The sequence below is a fragment of the Aedes aegypti genome, chromosome 2, assembly GCF_002204515.2.
Source record: "Aedes aegypti strain LVP_AGWG chromosome 2, AaegL5.0 Primary Assembly, whole genome shotgun sequence".
NCBI classification, from domain to species: domain Eukaryota; kingdom Metazoa; phylum Arthropoda; class Insecta; order Diptera; family Culicidae; genus Aedes; species Aedes aegypti.
The window spans coordinates 433,592,807-433,615,243 of NC_035108.1; the positions used below are offsets into that span (position 1 = coordinate 433,592,807).

At 38.8% G+C, this 22,437-nt stretch overlaps 1 protein-coding gene across 6 annotated transcripts in view; it reads left to right on the top strand.

Annotated features, from left to right (window-relative positions):
• The window catches only part of LOC5575585 (disintegrin and metalloproteinase domain-containing protein 10), a 290,899-nt gene extending 271,035 nt beyond the window's left edge, over positions 1–19,864 (top strand). For 3 of the 6 annotated variants that reach the window (XM_021847790.1, XM_021847792.1, XM_021847791.1), the window contains exons 9-14: positions 7,127–7,361; positions 7,423–7,945; positions 8,007–8,248; positions 8,312–8,593; positions 9,114–9,366; positions 17,251–19,864. In XM_021847790.1, coding sequence (XP_021703482.1) covers positions 7,127–7,361; positions 7,423–7,945; positions 8,007–8,248; positions 8,312–8,593; positions 9,114–9,366; positions 17,251–17,375 — 1,660 coding nt within the window. In that variant the 3' untranslated portion in view covers positions 17,376–19,864. Of the gene's footprint in view, positions 1–7,126; positions 7,362–7,422; positions 7,946–8,006; positions 8,249–8,311; positions 8,594–9,113; positions 9,367–9,561; positions 9,877–17,250 lie in introns of all 6 variants that reach the window. The other 3 variants (XR_002500943.1, XR_002500942.1, XM_021847793.1) reach the window with 3 other exon arrangements.
• Positions 19,865–22,437: the final 2,573 nt, after the last annotated feature.

Genomic DNA, 22,437 nt, shown 5'->3' on the forward strand with positions numbered 1-22,437 from the left:
GAAACATTTCGCGTGAAATGTTTCCCATACAAAGTAGAGTGTCCGGAATTTGAAGCTGTCCGTAATATGAATCAAAACGGTACGCATATTTACCCGCAGTCTATGATGTTCACATAGAACATGGGACGAAGGGCAGTACAAGCAAAGACAAGTACAAGTGTCTCATTTATCGTGTAATAGTAAAATCTTATATCTTATATTTTTCCACAATCAACCTATCATAGAAGATGATTTTGGTGATATTAAATTTAATCCAATTTTTTTTTTCGTTAGCTACACGGAAAATAAAATATGCTTCAGAAAAAAAAAATATTTTTCGAAATAACCTTTGGCAAAAACCGGTAACCAGAAGAAGCTTCAGGAAAAACAAAATAAAAAATGATAGGGATGTTCAAAAATAAACATTAGAAAAATCAAAAACCAAAATTCATAATTTCGTGAATAAAAATAAATCATCACCGTAATCCGGGGTATCATTGATCAGCGGGGTAACATTGATCGAAATGACTCATCTCGTAGAAAGTTCATATCATCATCTATTGATGGAACTTTTCCAAATCATCAATGGTGCTTCTCTTTTTTATATTCATAAGCTAATGAAAGTGAAGATTTTTGCGAAAATTGCGTTAACCTTATGCGTAAATTTGTCAACTCTTCGAAACAATGATTTCAATGGGTAAAGACGACACTACCGAAGATTCATGTCTCCCATAAGTTCTGCAAACGATATGAGCAAGAAAAATGCGGTTCTTACTAAAAATGGCACCGCTAAAAACGATTCCGTTGTCAAAACTTCCATACGTATGCTCAATTAGGCAACAATAATGAATTATTGTTAAGAATATAGAATTCCCTTAGACAATTGCCTACCTTTAGGCGTATTCCGTGGTTCGAGGTGTTTTTAATTTAAAAATATCTCAAAAAGTGAATGACCTGTACACATTTGACCTTCATATTCGCTTTCGGAGTCCATGATTTAAGTAAGTAACGACATTTTCAATATTACCGAACGTTGTTTACATAGGTGATCAACGTTACCCCATATCAGCTAAATCAAAAAATCAGTTAAATCATTTTTTTTAAACTTGCTTAAATCTTTCAAAAAACAAAACACAGTATATAGTCATGAGCTATGGGTGGCAGTACTTGTTTTAAAACTATAAAATTTGCAACATTTGCATTTTCAAACGAAATATTTAAGGAACATTCATAAAAATGATCAATGTTACCCCGGATTACGGTACCTATGTGCTTAAATCGATTTTAGAAGGCGAAAAATGATATTTAGATCAAAAATAAAACTTTGAAGGGTTAATGGACGAACCCCTGAAGTGTGATACAAGGATAAAAGTAAGGGTCATGGCAATCACCTTGCATACATTTTCTTTAGTCTATCAAAAAATGCAATTTCGAATTCAAGGGGAAGGGTGTAAAACTCTAAGTCCGTATTTTATTTCTTAGAATATAACGTTTGTTGGCCAACATGGGGATGCATAACTTACCCCACTAATCCAATATCCTTCCTTTCGGTCTCTACTAACAATGGTTGTCTAACTAACATACCTTCCCTTCCCCGATGACCGCATTGGGCGTGGCCGTCGCCGTGATTAACTTTTGAACTTTCAATGTGTGCACATTGAGAATAATTAGTTAATCCCAAGCTCCATTCATTAAATCTCTGTGCATCTTCGATTGTTCTGGTCATTCACGGAGCGTAACTACGAAGCGATCATCCATGCTCATGTTCTAAGTTTTGTAACATGTAACAGTTATGCGTCCACTGGCAGTATATATAATTTAAGAAAAGCGTAATTATTGGGGATTATTCTTCAAATTTTTAGGAAATGCTCTGTACTTTTATTTTTTTTTTCATTTTAAAAATTTAACTTAATTTTTATATTTCAACATTGAGTATGAAATTCCCACAGAATTCTTCCAAAAATTCTTCAACGAAACATTTCACGAATTCTTGCAAGAATTCCTTTATCTCCTCCTCCATCAACAATAGCAATATGAAAATATAATTTATTTTTCCCCGATATTTCTCTTCGAAGTTCTTCGTGTAAATTTCTCAAGGCATGCGTCGATAAAGTTGTTTCGTATCTTGCAGTGAAACGTTGTTTGATTTCATTGTTGTTGATAACTTCGGGATGAACTGTTGGAGAATTCCCTCTAATAGTTATACGTGAGAAATTAGGAGGAAATCCTTGAGAAATTTATATAGAAATTCCTGTAGAATTCAAAGATGTTTTTTTTTTGAGGAATCTAATAAAGAACTCCTGGGTTAGTATCTGGTTGCATTTTTGAGGTATTATTGGGAGCACCCATGGACAATTGGCTTGTTAAAGGGTATCCTGTTTTTTACATCTGATTCTACGTTAAAAACTGAGCCAGAATCCATAGTTTCATAGTTTTCCGTGCCCTGGAACTATTTTTAAAACACGTTTCAATTTAGTATGGAAATCGCGTTTGAATCACCCCTCTGTAAATTTTACTTCGGGACGAGCTGTCATTGTGTAAATTTAAATGTCATTGAGTCGACGGAATGAAATCTTTTTCAATCATTTACTGTATGAAAAATAAGATATTAAAGCGCAATAAAATCGAGTTACACTTCGAAAAATGTGCTCTTTCGATCATACTACAAAAAACGGTGAATTTTCAACTCAATTATTGAAACTATCCTTGCAGGACTGCCCATATTTGCTAGTAGTCGAAGTAAAGAAAAATCAAGGATACAGTGGTGAAACCTCCTTGAGTCGATGTTCTAGAACCATACTAAAAACAAAATTTCATGGTAACTATGATGATTCGTTCAAACAGCTTTTCAAAGCATTTCTGTTCCATGACTCGATGTTTTCATGAGTCGTTGGTCCCTTCAGATATCGGCTCATGGAGGTTTGACTGTATTTTTTTCAGGTTCTTTATTAGCATCATTCCAAACATTAAATTCATTTCTTATTTCTATGTGTTCTGTGTTATTAGACAACACTAACATCCTAATTTGGTAAAACAAATTTAAGATTTTATTAACATTTTGTTAACAACATATTACATTTCATTTGCCGTAGTAGTTCAGATTTTTTACAGGTGAGTTGATTTCACCTGCTTATAAAAGAAAAAAAAATAAAGTTTTCAATTTACTTAACCTAACTTAACCTAAACATATAACGCATTAATCGTGGCAATACAAGATTGTAACGATTTTTGCCTGAAATTATTGATTATTTTATTTGACATTTGTTCCAATGTTTCAACATTGGATCACAGACAAACAGACGTAACACTTAGAACAAATCTCGATCAACATCAAAGTCACGAAGACATGTACGCCCAATGCTAAAATCAGTGTGTTTGGCCGACGGGCCAACAGATGGCGGTAATGTGTAAACGTCAAATGCGAACAAAAACGATGCGAGCGCTACGGGTGGTGGATTGGCCACCTACCATATATTTGAATCGACCGTTAAAAAGGTGGTTGATGGACATTGATAAGAGTGTGGCGTCTGTTTGTCTGTGATTGGATATTCTATGTAACTCATTGGTACTATACCAGGGAGGAAGCTTTAGAATCATTTTCAAAATATTATGTTGAATTCTTTGCAGAACTTTCTTCCTGGAATTACAACAGCTAGTCCATACTGGTACAGCATACAACATGGCTGGCCTGAAAGTTTGTTTGGATATCAAAAGCTTGTTCTTAAAACAAAGTTTTGATTTTCTATTAATAAGGGGATAGAGACATTTTACATATTTATTACATTTAGCTTGAATGCCCTCAATGTGATTTATGAAAGTTAAATTCTTATCTAGCATGAGCCCTAGATACTTAACTGTATTTAAAACACACTTGCTTAGGTCATGGTAAATGTCATGTATTCATGTTGTTTCGGAAATATTTTTAAATTAGTGGATATCACACATAATTATGTATTTTCGGGAGGACGTCATTTGGCATAAAGTCATTTGGTCTAAAGCCGTTTGGCATAAAATAATTTGGCATAAAAGTCATTCGGCATAATGGACATTTGGCATAATCATTGGAAACTGAGTTGAGGGAATGTTTTTGGGGATACTACCTACTTTGCTATTACCGTAATTTGGCGGTTTGTGTGCACCATTGAAAATCTGACAATGTTGCTTTATTTTTGGCATTATTTTTGCTAACATTCTCATATGTGATTTTCCTTCTTTTGGTCATTGGCTGTTATTTCTATTTATGTTGTCAAACTAATGGTTTGCATTGTAACTAATAACATTTTCATTGACAATTTTCCCTTCTTTCCTACGTTGGCTAACATTTTCATCGACGATTTTTCCTTCTTTTGATCGCAAGCTCCTTTTTTAGGTAGTAGGGTAGGTGTACCAGTTATGGACATAGTGGATCCCTATTTCGCCATACGCGATTACTTTAATGTCTTCAAATTTAGAAAATTTTTGTGTGTTGTAGTAGTTAGATTTCATATATATTTTGATGTTAAAACATACAAAAAGATTTAAAATGTAAAGGTATCAAAATTTCCCATATGACCAAATAGGGAACCACTATGGCCATAACTGGTACACTTTCCTTACTATTTATTTTTCTAATTTCTTTTGTTTTTTGCCAAACGTCTATTATGCCAAATGACCATTATGCAAAATAAACTTTATGCCAAACGACTTTATGCCAAATGGCTTTATGCCAAACGGGGTAGCCCCATATACAGTCGCCTCTCCACATCTCGATATCGAAGGGACCATCGAGATAGGGAGAGATCGAGACAAAGAACATTAATTTAATGAACACTAGATTAAAAATCACTCCGTTACTAGGAAAATAATAAACAAACAAACTTCATTTCGGGTTTCCAAATTGCTTAAATCTGGTCTAGTAACCTTAGATAATATTCATATCGACATATGGAGAGAAAATTGGGAACAAGAAATCGACAGGAACACATCGAGATATGGAGATATCGAGATAAGGAGGATATCGAGATTTGGAGAGGGGAAATCGTATGCAGAATGTGAAGGGACCGAAGCAATCATCGACATAGACATCGAGATGTAGAACATCGAGATGTAGAGAGTCGACTGTATTTTCAATTAGGATACATAATAGATTTTCCTTTTAGATAAGGCTTATACAAATATCAATCTTATTTTATGTCCATAACCATTTGGGGGTAAAAAAAATGAGGAACAAAAAATAAATAAAATAAAGTTCTGTCTACAGATTTTTATTCAAATTTTGAATACCTACTTCAAATGATGATTTGCGTTTTTAGATAACTGGTAAAATTGCCTGGAGTACTTGCTTGGAAGTGTATATCACAGATTAGCAAGTTTCGTACTACATCAGTTTTTCTGAAAAAATCTCGAATATGTTCTATCGGATTCTGTTTTTACATTATCCAAAAGATGATCTTCTGGGTATCTCATGACTGGGACTCATGACTGTAAGCGCATTCCACAGCATGATGTGTGTTTTGAGAAATCATTCAATCCGATGATTTTTTTTATCTGGTGATTAATTCATGGACATACAGTAAACTATCCTTAACTCGATATTCCGTATCTTGATATCGAGTTATAGAATATGCAGTAAATGTGGGTTTTCATGGATACCGTAATTTCGGGTGAAATTGATCACTTTTCACGGGTTTTCTAGTCTGTTTTCTATAATGTTAACATTGCCAAAAAACAAAATGCAGGAAAACAAGTACGAAGGTAAGCCTCATCGACTCATATACCGAAGTTTTCTAACAAATGTTATTTTAGTGTTAATAAATATCTCTAAAATAAAAAATCAGGGCTTCTTATTTCGGGGTGAAATTGATCACTTGTCAATGCCATTATTGTTTGTTTTCAAGACAACTCTACTTGATAAAATTGAGCTCCCTGAATCCGAATATGCTTGTCAAATTCTTAACAATGCAATATTCAAATAAATAACGAATAGTTAAATTTCAAGAATTTTGCGGAAAACGCCTAAATGTATGCAATTTTCTAAGGAATACAATGATATCTAACATATATTCAATTATTTCAACCATTTGAACTAATTGGTGCGAGTTTTGGTGATGAAATCTAGTTTGGGGATATATCTCAAGCATCCTCATAAACTTTTAGGTTTATACCATGTTCAAATCCTTGTTTAGTAATAGAAGTTTATAGGTGTTTGTCAATACTGTACCATGCATGATTTTGAAATTTTACATTATTTTCATAGTAATAAACATTCTTCAACGCAAAAAACTTCACAACATACAATTTGACAATAGTTACGACGAGCAACATTCATTTACTGCAGCTTACATTGATAGTTATGCTCCATTACGAATAAATAAAATCGTGTGATACGATGATCAATTTCACCCTTCTGATCAATTACACCCGATTTTACGGTACCTTGATCCAAAGTTGCCCTGATTTTGTGTTCTTTCACACGATATTTCGCTAACTCGATAGTCGCCTCAATATCGAGTTACGGAGAGTTGACTGTACTTTAATAACTAAATTTTCACTGTCAAAGAACATAAATACCAAATGGAACAACCAGTGCTTTAATAACAACCAATGTTTTAGTAACTGTCGAACGAGCCGACGAACACAATGGGACTGGTATGCAAATATATTGGCATATTATATTGTATATATTCGCATAACAGGCTCGCTACGATTTGTGTGCATTTTTAGGCAAATTTTCAACTTTTATTATAAAGAAATTTATTAGGTTTGTTCGTGTACTCAACAAATAGTGATATGTAGAAATATAACACATTTTAGGCCAAATAGAGACTCAAAATGGAGCGAAATTGTTTGCACATTTTAATCGTCTTTTTCTCAGATTGTCGTTTTCCAGCATGGAACTGTTGTGCAAAGAGGGGCAGAATAATTAGAATTTCCTAGATAAATACCTGAATAATAAACGCGTCGATAAAAAGTTCCCAAACGACTGATTGTTCTAGCCAGATTGCTTTCTCACTTTATTCTCAACTCTAAGTATAACTCGAACTTCTGAACTATTTGCAGTTCTTATCAAAAACTTTAAACAAGATAAATTGCATATTTTTATGAGCAATGTTAGTGTTACAATCAATGGAGTCGACTCATATCCTTATTTTTTAAATCGTCCCAACAGAGATTTCACCGGCGGTACCCTGGGTCTGGCTTGGGTCGCATCGGCATCCGGTGCTTCCGGCGGTATCTGCGAAAAGTACAAGACCTACACGGAAACGGTGGCCGGTCTGTACCAAAGCACCAAACGTTCCTTGAACACGGGTATCATCACCTTTGTCAACTACAACAGCCGGGTCCCTCCGAAGGTGTCCCAACTGACGCTGGCTCACGAGATTGGCCATAATTTCGGGTCACCGGTGAGTACATTTTGTTCGTTTTGTGAGTAACATTAATACTGACTTGAGTTTGTTTCATCAGCATGACTACCCGGCTGAGTGCCGTCCGGGAGGTATCAACGGCAATTACATCATGTTCGCCAGTGCCACAAGTGGTGATCGACCGAACAATAGCAAATTCTCCACTTGCTCCGTGCGGAACATTTCAAATGTGTTGGACGCGATCGAGGACAGTAAGAAGCGAAACTGCTTCCAAGCTTCGGAGGGTGCATTCTGCGGCAATAAGATTGTGGAAATCGGAGAGGAATGCGACTGTGGGTTCAACGACGAAGAATGCGCCGACAAGTGTTGCTATCCTCGGGTGATTAGCGAAGTAGATCTGGGACTGAATGCTACGGCAAAGGGCTGTACACGACGGGCCAGAACGCAATGTAGCCCTTCACAGGGACCGTGCTGTGATAGCAATAGTTGCAAGTTCGTCTCGAGCTTCTCCAACGTGACCTGTAAGGAAGAAACCGAGTGTTCCTGGAGCTCAACTTGCAACGGTACGACTGCCGAGTGTCCCGAGCCGAAACCACGGGACGATAAGACCAAGTGCAATAATGGTAAATTTGATTGTTTTCGATACATTGAATATGTCCTTAAAACGTTTATTTCGATCAACAGGAACCCAACTGTGTATCAAGGGTGAATGCGCTGGGTCCATTTGTCTGCTGTGGAATATGACTGAGTGCTTCCTAACGTCCAACATCATTCCGAACATAGACAAACGGAAGCTGTGCGAGCTGGCGTGCCAAAACGGGAACGATACCAGCACCTGTCGCAGCACCAGTGAGTTTGCTCATCTCTTCGGATTACCCGACGGTGGGATTAGTTTACGTCCAGGATCACCCTGTGATAACTTCCAAGTATGGATCAGCACGAAAGCAATTCGGAAGAACAATCGTAATAATGAAATTCATCTTTTTCAGGGATACTGTGATGTATTTTTAAAATGCCGTGCCGTGGACGCCGAGGGCCCGCTGGTGCGGCTCAAAAATTTACTGTTCAACAAGCAAACCCTGCAAACCGTGGCCCAGTGGGTGACGGAGAATTGGTACATGGTGTGCCTGTTCGGCATCCTGTTTGTGATCTTTATGGGTATGTTCATCAAGTGTTGCGCCGTGCACACGCCCAGTTCGAACCCGAAGAAACCACCGGCCCGGCGGATCACCGACACGCTGCGAAGGCCGATGAATACCCTGAGGCGAATGGTGAGTGTGATATAGTGCATAGTATCCCAAACTGTAGTATGTGGTTTGTGACCCATGAGGGGTCGTGAGTAGATGCTAGGAGAAGTCGCGAAAAAAAACTAATTTTGAATATTTCGCCTACATTGTTGATAATTTTTCAAAAACTTTGAAACTATCATCGAAATTAAAAGTTTTTTGGGGGAGAGTACAAAGTGTTTTCTATGTTTTATAAGAAAAAACAGTAAATTTCAGTATTTCAGAAAAAAACAATTTATTTTCGATTCGCTCATAAGTGGTTCTTGACCTACTTTCGTAGTTTCTTGCTCTCAAAAATTTTCTTTGGACTGTTCACATTTTATCTAGTGGTCAAAAACTTACAATCAAAATTTGATACTTGTTTTTTTTTTACAAATTATGCCCCACAATTTAAACCAGGTTGAGAACTCCTCACTTTTAACTATTACTTATTTTAGAAAGTCGTAAGAACATAATTATGGTATGATCGTGTTGGCTTTAATTGATGTTTTTTACTCTATTCTAGCGTCATCCTCACGGTGGTCACGGGCCCCGAAGTGTTCCTGTGCCGCACAATGACCGATCCCGAAGTGGAGGCGGTGGCGGCGGCGGTGGAGGCGGTAGAAGCCGAGGTGGGGGTGGAGGCGATGGCCACGGTGAACGCCGCAGTGGGCACCCGACCTCCTCTGGCGGCTCTCGGCCGTCTAACAGTAGTAGTTCCAGAGTGCCAGCGCATGGGTATGGTGAAGGCAGAGGCCAACAATACTATCCACCGAAAGGTGTGTTCTACCAAGAGTTGTTTTTTGAAGTTGTTTCCTATATTTCTTTGCTATTCTCTCATTGTTGAAGTTGTTCTCTATTTCCTTGTCCCACAATTTTATCCTTGCCCCCCCCTCTTTTTCTCTCTTTCCAAATTAGAATTTCTCGCTTTTTGTCGTGACAATTAATAGATTTCGTTTACTATATTATTTTAGCAGCCGTTCACAAAAAAAGACACGCCAGCAAGCATAGAACCAAATCGTAGAAGCAAAACGATTAGGCCAAATTTCACCTCAAAACACACAAACAAAAATACACAAAACATCCATACTAGATTACGTATTCGCTTTAGTAAGAACATAGTACGAATGTTTGATAGTCAACCTATTCACAATCACACAGAGGCGAATCATCGTTTTCAAAGACGAAAAAAGACAAAACTGCTCACACAGATAGCAAGGCAACACCGAAGCTTTGATTTCGTTCATGGCTGTTAATGCTTTGTTGTTTTATCCCCGGACCCAGAAGTAGTAAGCATCGTTTTCCTTATTTTCTAAATTTTACTCAAAATTAACCCCACCTGTACATACATGATTAGCAACCCTACTAACCATCGTCCAAACTCTTAAACTTTATAATTTTGCACCTTATGATTGCGTTGGCGTATGCTCATTCAAATTAGACGTAATTGCATAATGTTTGTTTTGTATTTCCTTTAGAGATATGATATTCCACCGTACTGCATCTTATTCTCGCCCTCTCCGTTCGGCACTTTGATTTCTTCATCCCATTTTTGGAACATCTTCAAAATTGTGAACGTTTCGTCTATGATTTAGCGTCATACGAAAATCAACCATAGAATCATAGGTATCGAGTCGTTCGCTGCGATAGCGTACATCTTCAACTGAACTTCTTCGTTAGATAGAACATATCTTTCAGTGTTTTTTGATGTATGTTTTTGAATTGCTATGACTAACATCGATTTACATTAGATTTAGTTAATTTTTTGTTGTTATCAATAACCTTTGATTTACAATACGGGTTAATTTAAGTTTTGATATTGTGTTACCTGTGCGTTAGCGTTCGGTGCGTAAATAGTGACTGCAGCAAAACTAAGTATGTATCTTGAATCTGACTTGAAGTTTTTACATGGAGCCTACCTCTAAGTATGCGATGCGCACTTCCTTTGAACAGTCTTTCAAATGGAATATTTTCACGTTTTTCTTCACTGAGAGCTTTTTTGCTTATTTTGGCCACTAATCCCACGGTAATCCAAAAAAATCCAATTCCAAGATATGCAAGATCTGATTGCCCTAGATTTCTTCTAAAGATTCTTAGAGAAATTGTTGTACGAAGATGATTTTCTGACAAATTTGTCTGAGGATTGTCCAAATAATTTGCTCAGAAATTATTCTAGGAATTCAAGTCAACATTCGCTCATCAATTCCTCCGAAGAATTCCGAGAAAATCTCACAAAAGTTGAACAAGAAATGTTACTAACTGTAAACTTATGATAACAAATCTTTAAACAGCTCAAAGATTCATTATTGTGAGTTTTTAGTCAGTAACATCTAGTGAAATATGAATGAATGAAAACATTTAGTACCAATTATCCTAGTAACCAAATAGCACTTTAGTTCGCCCTGCGTGCTAATATAGTGCTATAATAGAGCTGACATGCTCTATATTAGCCGTATAATAGCCCTATAAGCTCAAAAAGGCGAATTAGCGTGCTAGTGATTCCTTGGGTGTATCTTTCAATTCCGCTAAAGGTATCCTTTGACAGATACGCGTATTTCGACCGCAAATGTAAGGCCGTCTTAAGGGACGAATGACCTTTGGGTTAAAGTCCCTCTCAAACAACAACAACAACAAGGCCGTCTTCAGTGTCGTGTACTAGACTGCAGTATGATTTTTAGCAGGGTTTTATCCAAAGTGTCGTATTTCTCATGTATACCTAAATGCAGTGATGCATTTGAACGTGTTCAGTTCGCGTTCCAGTTTATTTTATGGAACGGAGTGATCAAGTAGGCTTGTCCATTGTTCAGTTCAAAAATTTGAACTCTAGTGAGCAAAAAATTGAACGCAGATTGTTCTGACAGATTTCACGGCATCTCACCGTGCAAAAATTGATTATAAGGTGCTCAAAGCAAGAAAGAGTATAATTATTTATGATTGAATTGATTTTATTATTGTTTCAAGAAATATTTTTCAAGTGAATACCTAAATCTTACTTTAGTTACCATTGTAGTGTATTGCGATCTGAACTGGGCGTTCGAGAGTAGCGGCTGGATCCGGCTCACGAGTTCATTGTCTACTGCGTTCTCGTGCAAAATTTGAACTGCTCCGTTCAGTTTTGGCTCGCGTTCAGTTCAAAATGCATCACTGCCTAAATGAGCTAGTGTGCCATGCGATATTTCAGGGGTGGCTGATCATCGTCCGAGTGCCAGAGAAGGACTCTAAGCTGAACTGCGCACTATGGTCCTCCTAACATTCAGGGGGAATGGTCCTCCGGAAATCTAGGGGGTTGGTGTCAGGCCCTGCAAGCCAGCCGTAAAAAAATCAAGCAACGAATCATCAACGAGAGAATACGAACCGGGTCAATCGGCGAAGACCACAGCGACGTAAAAGGACTAGCGATTGGAAGCTCGGTACGTGGAACTGTAAATCTCTCAACTTCATCGGGAGCACACGCATACTCGCCGACGTGCTGAAGGACCGCGGATTCGGCATCGTAGCGTTGCAGGAAGTGTACTGGAAGGGACCAATGGTGCGAACGTTTAGAGGTAACCATACCATCTACCAAAGCTGCGGCAACACACACGAGCTAGGAACAGCTTTTATAGTGATGGGTGATATGCAGAGGCGCGTGATCGGGTGATGGCCGATCAATGAGAGATTGTGCAAGTTGAGGGTCAAAGGCCGGTTCTTCTACTTCAGCATAATAAACGTGCACAGCCCTCACTCCGGAAGCACTGATGATGATAAAGACGTTTTTTTACGCGCAGCTCGAACGCGAGTACGACAGCTGCCAAGCTACGACGTCAAAAGTTTCATAGGAGATCTAAACGCTCAGGTTGGCCAGGAGGAGGAATTCAAACCGACTATTGGAATGTTAAGCGCCCACCGGCTGACGAACGAAAACGGCCTACGACTGATTGGTTTCGCCGCCTCCAAGAATATTACCATTCGTAGCTCCTATTCAGCACAGCCTTCCATACCGATATACCTGGAGATCACCACAGCAGACAGAATCACAAATCGACCACCAAATTTTCTGATTGATGGACGGCACTTCTCCGACATTATCGACGTCAGGACCTATCGTGGCGCTAACATCGACTCTGACCACTATCTGGTGATGGTCAAACTGCGCCCAAAACTCTCCGTCGTTAACAACGGACGGTACCGACGGCCGCGCCGGTATGACATAGAGCAGCTTAAGCAACCGGATGTCGCAACTACGTACGCGCAGCACCTCGAGGCTGCATTACCGGAAGAGGGTAAGCTAGATAAAGCCCCTTTTGAGGACTGCTGGAGAACAGTGAAAGCAGCCATCAACGATGCAGCTGAGAGCAACGTCGGGTACGTGGGACGGAGTCGACGGAACGATTGGTTCGATGAGGAGTGCCAGGAGGCTTTGGAGGAGAAGAATGCAGCGCGGGCGGTTATGCTGCAGCAAGGGATCCGGCAGAACGTGGAACGTTATAGACGGAAACGGCAACAGCAGACCCGTCTCTTTCGGGAGAAAAAACGTCGCCTGGAGGAGACGGAGTGCGAGGAGATGGAACGGCTGTGCCGGTCTCAAGAAACACGTAAGTTCCATCAGAAGCTCAACGCATCCCTCAACGGCTTCGTGCTGCGAGCCGAGTTGTACAGGGATAAGGATGGGAGCATTTCGACGAACGAGCGCGAGGGGATCGAAGGTGGAAGCAGCACTTCGACGAACACTGATAGGCACAATCTGGGAAACAGAACAGCTACCGGAGAAGTGAAAGGAAGGGGTTATTCGCCCCATCTACAAGAAAGGCGACAAGTTAGAATGTGAGAACTTTCGAGCGATCACCATTCTTTATCCCAGATCATCATCCGTCGTCTGTCACCTGTAGTAAACGAGTTCGTGGGAAGTTATCAAGCCGGCATCGTTGACGGCTGATCGACAACGGACCAGATCTTTACTGTACGGCAAATCCTCCAAAAATGTCGTGAATACCAGGTCCCAACGCATCACCTTTTTATCGATTTCAAGGCGGCATACGATAGTATCGACCGCGTAGAGCTATGGAAAATCATGGACGAGAACAGCTTTCCCGGGAAGCTCACGAGACTGATAAGAGCGACGATGGAGGGTGTGCAAAATTGTGTGAAGGTTTCAGGCGAACATTCCAGTTCGTTTGGATCTCGCCGGGGACTACGACAAGGTGATGGATTTTCGTGCCTGTTGTTCAATATTGCGCTAGAAGGTGCTATGCGGAGAGCCGGGCTTAACAGCTGGGGTACGATTTTCACGAGATCCAGTCAAATTGTTTGCTTCGCGGATGATATGGACATCGTCGGCCGAACATTTGAAAAGGTGGTAGACCTGTACACCCGCCTGAAACGCGAAGCAGCAAAAGTTGGACTGGTGGTGAATGCGACCAAGACAAAGTACACACAGCAAAAAAATCTCAAATTCACATGGCACGTATTTTTTATGATAATCATATAAAAAGAGTTGTAACTGAATATTCAACGTTAATTAATGTAAACTGTCTCATTGCATTTGAAAATGCTTGCAATCTTGAGTGAAACTGAACCATTTCATGATCTTACATTCAACATTCGTCAGTTTTGCATGATTTCTTGCATCTTGAAAGTTAAATTGCAAACAGGAATGCTCGGTTTACATGATTCTACGCTGAATATTCTGACAAACATAATGCACATAGATGGATCGACGACTTGTCATGTCATGTGCATTATTTATGATTGAATTTTCAGCGTGAAAATCATGTAAACCGAGCCGTTTTGCATGCAACATTCTTCGAGAGAAGACGTTTCGCGTTCAATATTAAGGATTTTGGTAACAATGTTGGATATAATAGATGTGTTTATAGGTTTTATAATTGAATAATACATGAGAAATAGCTTTGCATGATTGAGTCAAAAATTACGTTACGTGTAAATCTAAGATTTTTTTGATGTACATGCTAGTTGGTGGGGTCGAGCGCGAAAGGGCTCGCCTAGGTAGCAGTGTAACGATAGGCGGGGATACGTTCAAGGTGGTCGACGAGTTCGTCTACCTTGGATCCTTGCTGACGGCTGACGATAACGTTAGCCGTGAAATACGGAGGCGCATCATCAGTGGAAGTCGGGCCTACTATGGCCTCCAGAAGAAGCTGCGGTCAAAAAAGATTCACGTCCGCACCAAATGTACCATGTACAAAACGCTCATAAGGCCGGTAATTCTCTACGGGCATGAAACGTGGACGATGCTCGAGGAGGACCTGCAAGCACTTGGAGTCTTCGAACGTCGGGTGGTTAGGACGATCTTCGGCGGTGTGCAGGAAAACGGTGTGTGGCGGCGAAGGATGAACCACGAGCTCGCCCAACTCTACGGTGAACCCAGTATCCAGAAGGTGGCCAAAGCTAGAAGGATACGATGGGCAGGGCCTTTTTAAAACCCAAGGGGGTGGTCACTCTACGCACTTCATTCGGCACAGCTGTGCCTTCAAAGTGCCAAGGTGTGCCAAGCGTGCCAAACCTACTATAATTCTACATCCCATAAAAATCAATGAACTGAAATTATGGAAAAAACATTCTCAGCAAGCATTGACATGTTTCATTTTCTTCTGGCTTGCCTCTCAAATTTTACATTACTTCCCAATCACTGTTTTTCATGGAGCTGTGTTTTTCCGGGATACATTTTACTTACATTAGAGACCGTACATAAATGACGTGACATTTTAAAGGGAAGGACAGTTTACGATTTTGTGACCAACCATGTATTAGGTATAGGGAAAATGATACGATGGGAAGGGGAGAGCTAAAAACTTGGCAAAAAATGCTACGTATTTATGAACGTTTTCTTATCGCAGGGGAAACTATTGAGAGAGTTATTCAAGTATATGAAACACTTCAATGGGAAGGAAGAAAACAACCCACATGATTTCAAAGACAACACGGAAACTGTGACACGGAGCGTCAACGGGATCGTTGTGGCAGGGAGGGGGTGCGAAGAGTTGGGAGCAAATTACGGTGAAAACATCGCGATGCAGTAAGACGTATGCCATATGTGGATCCCTGTAATCCTCTGAACACACGGCGATGATGATGATGATCTTCAAAATCAAATTAGATTCCCAACATTTTTACCCATTTCAACATCTTTGGAAGTTGCTTTGAGCTAACAAGGTCACGGACGCTTTTCTGTAGGTATCTTTTAATCAAGATTAGGAGGTTCGTTCTGAATCCGAAACCAACACGAAAGTTTTGGAAAATCTGTGTTTGACATGTGGCAAACAACTCAGAAAACTCAATGATTGCTGGGACGAAAATTTCAGTTCACTGTGATTTTTATAGCAACCCACTTTGGTAGGGTGTGCCAGTCAGTGCGCCGAAAAGTGCCATAGCTGCGCAAGGCACACTGTGTAGAGTGACCACCCCCTTGTTAAAACCCTTCAAAGGCAACCCTTCAAAGATGGTGTTCGCTTCGGATCCGGTTGGTACAAGAAGGCGTGGAGCGCAGCGAGCTAGATGGGCGGATCAAGTGCGTATCGATTTGGCGAGCAGGGGGCAGAACTGAGGATGGAGAGATGCGGCCACGAACCGAGTATTGTGGCGTGCAATTGTTGATTCAGTGTTATCTGTATGGATCAATGCATGAGTTCACTATTTGACGTTTTAGCGGTGCCGTGTTATTTACGTGACCATGGCAACGAGTGAATTCGGCACCGCTCAAACGTCAAATTAGTGAACTGGTGCATTGGTCCATAGATGTTAACTAAATAAATGAAATGAACATAACCTTCTAAGCCTACTTGTCCCATGTTCTATGTAAACCTTATGGAGCACGAGACAAAAATGCGAAGAACGGCAGTATAACCAACGAAACCTTCTACGAAATTGAAAATCTCTTATCTCTAATCTGCTATATCTACCTGAGTTGGAAATGGATTATTATTTTAAGATTGAGTTTAGATTGGTATGGATTTCAGATTCTGAAAACGATTTCCATAATGTTACTAATAATGACACCAATCCAGAACTGAAATGTCATAATTACAAAATTTATTGTAGTGTTTCGATATCATCCCTACAAGGAGAAAACGGAAAACCCATATTTGAGTATTTTTTAACTTATTTTTGAGTTATTTTTCTCTCCCTATTTCATTCGCTCCTTCTATTGTTGTCAGAGAGCGAAGAGCAAAACAACCCAAAAACCGAACCTTTGTGCGTTACCTCAAATTTGAGTAAGTGGCACAGTACTGGAAGTTGAGTTGTTTGATCTGCCGGTTGAGTGAAAATAACTTAGCTAGTAGGTATTTTTTCGCATGGCTGCAAATGAAAACAACTTCTACCCCATCAACTCAAAATTAGGTTAACGCACGAACCCCCCGAATTGAGTGGAATGAACTCACTTTTGAGTACTTCATTTTCTCCGTGAGCAACATTTATCTCATTTTGTATGATTTATGATTTACATGACAATTCGGATTTAATTAGAAATCACTTTTTCACAATTGAAAGACTTCATAGTCTACGCACATTGTAACTAACATCTAATAAATTTAACGTCATTTTAGTTTATTTTGTTTTTATAATTTATGATGATTTTAATACCAACTAATAATAATGTGTGTTAACCTTGCATACCTAAAATTCAACTCCAAACTAAAATAAACCAAACTCATCCAAATCCGCAGCAACCGCTCCGCTAATACAGAATTATAGCAGGATGAACAGTGCCGAGCTGTACGCCGAAGCCTATCCGGATCGGAGCACGTACGGCGAGCTGCCCCGGCGCCACCACCCGAACAATAAGGTCTGACAAGATGGACGTTTTACCACCAAAGGCAGCATCATACCGGGCGAGTCGTCGACGGCCATCTACAGCATTGGCATGAACAACAATAACAACAACAGCAACCGAAGCAGAGATGGCAGCGGTAGCAACAGCAGTGGGTTCTTTGAGAATGTCTACTACTACAACAATAACAATATTTATAAGATATTTTTATTTTTCTAAGGTGAACCAAAAAACAAACTCATTGATACAAGCAAACGTGAGAAATGGACGGGGAAACTCAAAACATGTACACAACAACAACAAAAAACTAGGAAACCGAGAATCAAATAGACGTTTTTTCTCATTATCTAAAAAAACAAATAGAGGAAAAGATAACACAAAAGCAAAACGTAAAATTGTCAAAGAAGAGAGAGAAAAGTTTGGAAGGAATCTGTAGAGCGAATGAGTATTATTAAGTGGAAGATTACAAAAGAAATAAAGAAAAGTGAGAGATGTTAGTTTTTAATCAAAATTTGCTGAAACTAAACAAAATGTTCGTGGTATTGTATTAGAGTAAATTTGATGGATTGGTAATCGTTGATTCTTGGTCTTTTAGTTCCAGTGGCAATATGTTCTGATGAGTTTTAGAATGCTAGAGAAAGGAGAGCAGGGATGGAGAAACGAGTGAAAAAGCAAACGTATCAAAACTAGATTAGCGCCGCGTGTCGGTCGTAAAATGAGAAACGAAGTAGAAGGCAGTTACTGAAAAATTGTACTATCCTCCGGGTCCAGAAAAATAGTGAACAAAACAAACAAAAATGTGTTAAAAGCAAAACAAATAACTATTATAGAATACAAATTTAACAAGAATGGTGGAGTAACCGTAGGAATGAAAATATAAGAAGGTTTATTAAGTTTTTACATTTGTCTTCTGTTGACCGTAGCGGCATAGTTTAGGTGAAATATTGTATGAAGATCGGCAATGGTTTTGCGTCGGATTTTTGACAGGCGTGGTCGCGAGTTTCCCTCCGTGTGTTTTTGTCGTCGAACGAACTCTTCGACTGCCAACGATTTTCTCTTTACTACTTAATTAGGTGCGTTAAAATTGCAACACTCAAACACAAAACACATTTTAGGACAGCGTAACGGGAGCAAACCCCACAAAAGTAGTACCAGTTAGGTTTTGAGACCGTATCGCTTGGGAAGATACTATTGACCGCAAGAAGACGATAAAAAATGCTATATGTGATATATATTTTTCTAAAACAAAAAACAGCAAATCTGAACAAAACATGGAATGTGGCGAAGCAATTCATCTTGAAGGAACTGAGTGTGACAACTGTGAAGACAAATAAACGTCGTAAGTATTAGCAACGGATTTGGTTTAGTAGTGGACGACATGATTTTATCGCTAGGAGGACTGATCATATTTCACCCGTTTCCAAACCCGTTGAATAAATGATATGCAAAACTGCCTACAACCAGTAACGATATTGGAACGATACAGTCCCACTCAAGTCATAATAGGATTCTCAGAATAAAGCCAAATGCTCAAGTCCCCAAGTTTCTCCACTCAGTGATTGTTACTTTGTAAGCGTTGTAACTTTGAACGATTGCCAACATTTCTACGTTGATTTCATTAACGCAAACAACGTCACTGATAGACACTCAACGCAGTGCATCACAAAACTAGTTAGTTTTAAGAGTTTTCCATTTTTTGAAAAGTGAATATTTTAGGCCAAAATGGGAGAAAAATTTCTAGTAATTTTATGTAGCTATAATAAATTTATCCCAGTTCCCCAGTTCTGTTTAGGTTCCTCAAGACAAATTATTGCCGTTTGTTTTAGTTACTATTTCCATCTATTAGCTAAGAGCAAATTTGTAATTTACTATCATTCTACGCAAACATTCGTTCGGATCTCGAAGATAGACGAAGAGGAGGCATTTAGAGAAATCTCTGCGGAACGAAACATTCAAAATGAAAAGAAATGCAAAAAAGAAGATAATAATCAGCATATAGGAATGAACAGATGAGAAAGAATCATTGTAAAGAATCCCGAACCAACTGCAATTCGGCACATAAACATACACACGTACATGCGACAGATTACGCAGTAGCATTGAAGGGAAATGGAAGACTCGACTCGAGCAGTTAGATGGGAGGAGCGAAACAGAAAAAAAAAAAAACAATATATATGAAGAACTATTTTTTAATTTTTATTATATACATTCATATTAGAAACATACATATTGTATAAATTTAGAAGTGAACAGGAAAACTCTCCGTGTGAACAAGAAGTCTCCTAAAAACAGTAAAATGGACAAACAAGATGTACTAGCATGCAGAACGGGATTAAACGGATTCAGAGTGTGGACGAGCATGTGTGGGTGAGAAAGAGAGAAAGAATAGTATAGACAGCTTAGTGGAAGAATTTGGACAGTACTCCGGAACGTTTATTGTATGTATCATGAACATGCAGAACAGAAATGACGAGTAACAAAATACACAACTGTAAATGTTTGTACATAGAGCCATATATCTAAATGCAGACGATGATGGCGATGATAGGCGCTGAGAAGATTGAAAGAAAAGAAAACAAATCTAAATAAAACCGAAGAAAATTGAGAATTATCAAAGACAGAACGTTGAGCTCCGGAAAATAGGACAAAAGAAATCCCTGATGTGGAAGTAACGTAAATACGCCATTCACCGCTCATGCTCCATTCTCTGCTCATTGATTTTTATTTATTTTATTTTTTCTTTGTTGTTGAGAAAACTAAACATATTTTCGTAAAAAAAGTCATCAACATGTATTGGAATATCATAACATGATTTTATATTAAGGTACCGTGGGGCAAGTGGGTAATGAAAATCGTATAGTTGAGATTCTTCAAATTCTGAAGACTTTAAAAAGAAATAAATGAGCCCGTGTATATTTTTGAGCTGTTTCACGGCAGTATATATGAATAGCTCCCTAAACCTGTAGGGGAAGTGGTGGTAAAATTAACAGGGGTGGTAAAATGAACACCGTGCCTTTTACCGAGAAAAAACTAATTTCGATGAATTTTTATCATGCATAAATCTGAGTGTTCGAGTTGATACGTAGGTCAATTGAAGTGAAAATATCAACGAAAATTAAGATTTTAGAAAACCACGTTTGAACTGACGTAACTTTTAGCTCGGAAGACATGAGGTTTTTCAGTGAGATGAATATCGTTATGATATGATGTCAAATCTGATACCTTTAGAATTCTTTTTGTATGGGTTACAATCATTAATGGATGTATTTTCGGTGGGGCAATGCAATTTTTCAGAAAAAAATGTTTTGCTCACTTTTTTTGCATGGTGTTTGTTTTACCGCCAACCGCTGTTCATTTTACCCACATAGTGCAGGTAAAATGAACATTTGCATCGCTTTTTGAAACCGATGAAAATATGTAAAAATTTAGCTATTTTAGTCTGAATCCATGTCGCTACTATAGATTACATCCCTATTTTTGATGTTGTGCGATAGAACTATACAAATTTCTCGTTTTTCTATCAGAAACAAGATGCTTTCCTTAAGGTGTTCATTTTACCACCCCTTCCCCTATCATTGTCATTGATTTTATTTGATTGATTCATATATTTTTCACATTTCAACTTTTTTCCTGCAAAAATGAATGTTTTATCATGCGTCTAGCGTAAAAAGCTGTGTAAAATGTAAAACAAAAACATTTTTTACAGAATTTAACATATTGAAATGCTCTTAAATGAGCGATGAATGGCGTCCTTACGGTATTTTGAACAACCATTCGAAATATTCGGAATGGTTTGTCCCATGGATCTTGGCAGGCAGACAAACCAATCATTTTCATACACGGGATTGTACAGGGGGAGTGTGAAAGGTAGCCACTAAATTCATAATTGAAAAAATATTGGTTTTATGTCATCCTGTAACCTATTTATGATAAACATTATAATTTGTTTTAGCGTACAAAAATAAATTTGGAAATATAAATATGAATTAAGACATTACATTTTGATGATCTATTCCAGTATCAAAATGGACTATCAGAAAAGATGGCTTCAATACCGGACATAAACTTCATTACGCAACTCAAAACAGTTGTGTAATGAAAAACTCAAAACAGTTGTGTAATGAAAAAGCGTTGCGTAATGAATCTTTACAGCACTGGTTTTAGACTGACTAGACTGGTCTAGACTAAAACTTTTAGGGATGGTACACAAATGATGTCACGCTAAATTTCAACTTTTTCGACCCCCCCCCCCCTTTGTCACACTTTTTGTATGAGTCTTCCGAAAATTTTGTAAGGATTGTCACGCTTGGCTCGACCCCCCCCCTTGGAGCGTGACGTAATTTGTGCATGACCCCTTAGTTGCGTAATGACTATTCCCGCACTGCATACTTCAGTGCAGGAAAGTATGCTGTTTCATGACAGATTGGCATGATGAACAACAGCCTATTACGATGAGAAATTGCAAAAAGGTAATTTACATTTCGGCTGCCCAAAACTTTGCATTGGCTGATTTGTTTTTCCAATCTACAAATTTTCGCAAATTTCATTACATATAGTGATTAGTAGGGCTGAACCGTAAACGCAATTGCGTGTTTTATTTGCTTTCCGTATCAATATTGTTTTGGATTTTTGGCCGGAATACAATTTCAGGAGGCAGGCATCTGGTGAGTTTGTTTCTTTTTAGTAGTATTTAACCGGAATAAGATTTTTGTGATCGGAGTGCGTGTAGGCTTTCGCATACCGAGCAAACGGTGTTTTGTGAACTTTTTTGCTCGATTATTCGTAGTACGGTTAATTGGAAATTTGTTCAAATCTGAGACAGACAAGTGTAGCTGATGCAGAAAGTTGCAACATCAGTTAGAGAGGTATCGACTTACAGAGGGATCAAAGTATGCTATATTGAAGAGACCGCGCATTCCATCGAGTTAGGGGAAATATCGAGATAAAGAACATCGAGTAAGGGAGAGTTAAGGTGAAACATCTCGGAATCTAAAGATGGCCGTTACAGTGGCCGACTTGTGCCCCTACTCACGTTTTCAAAGGCACTAAACTGGAGATATAGTTGGCAAACGTTTCTGATCTT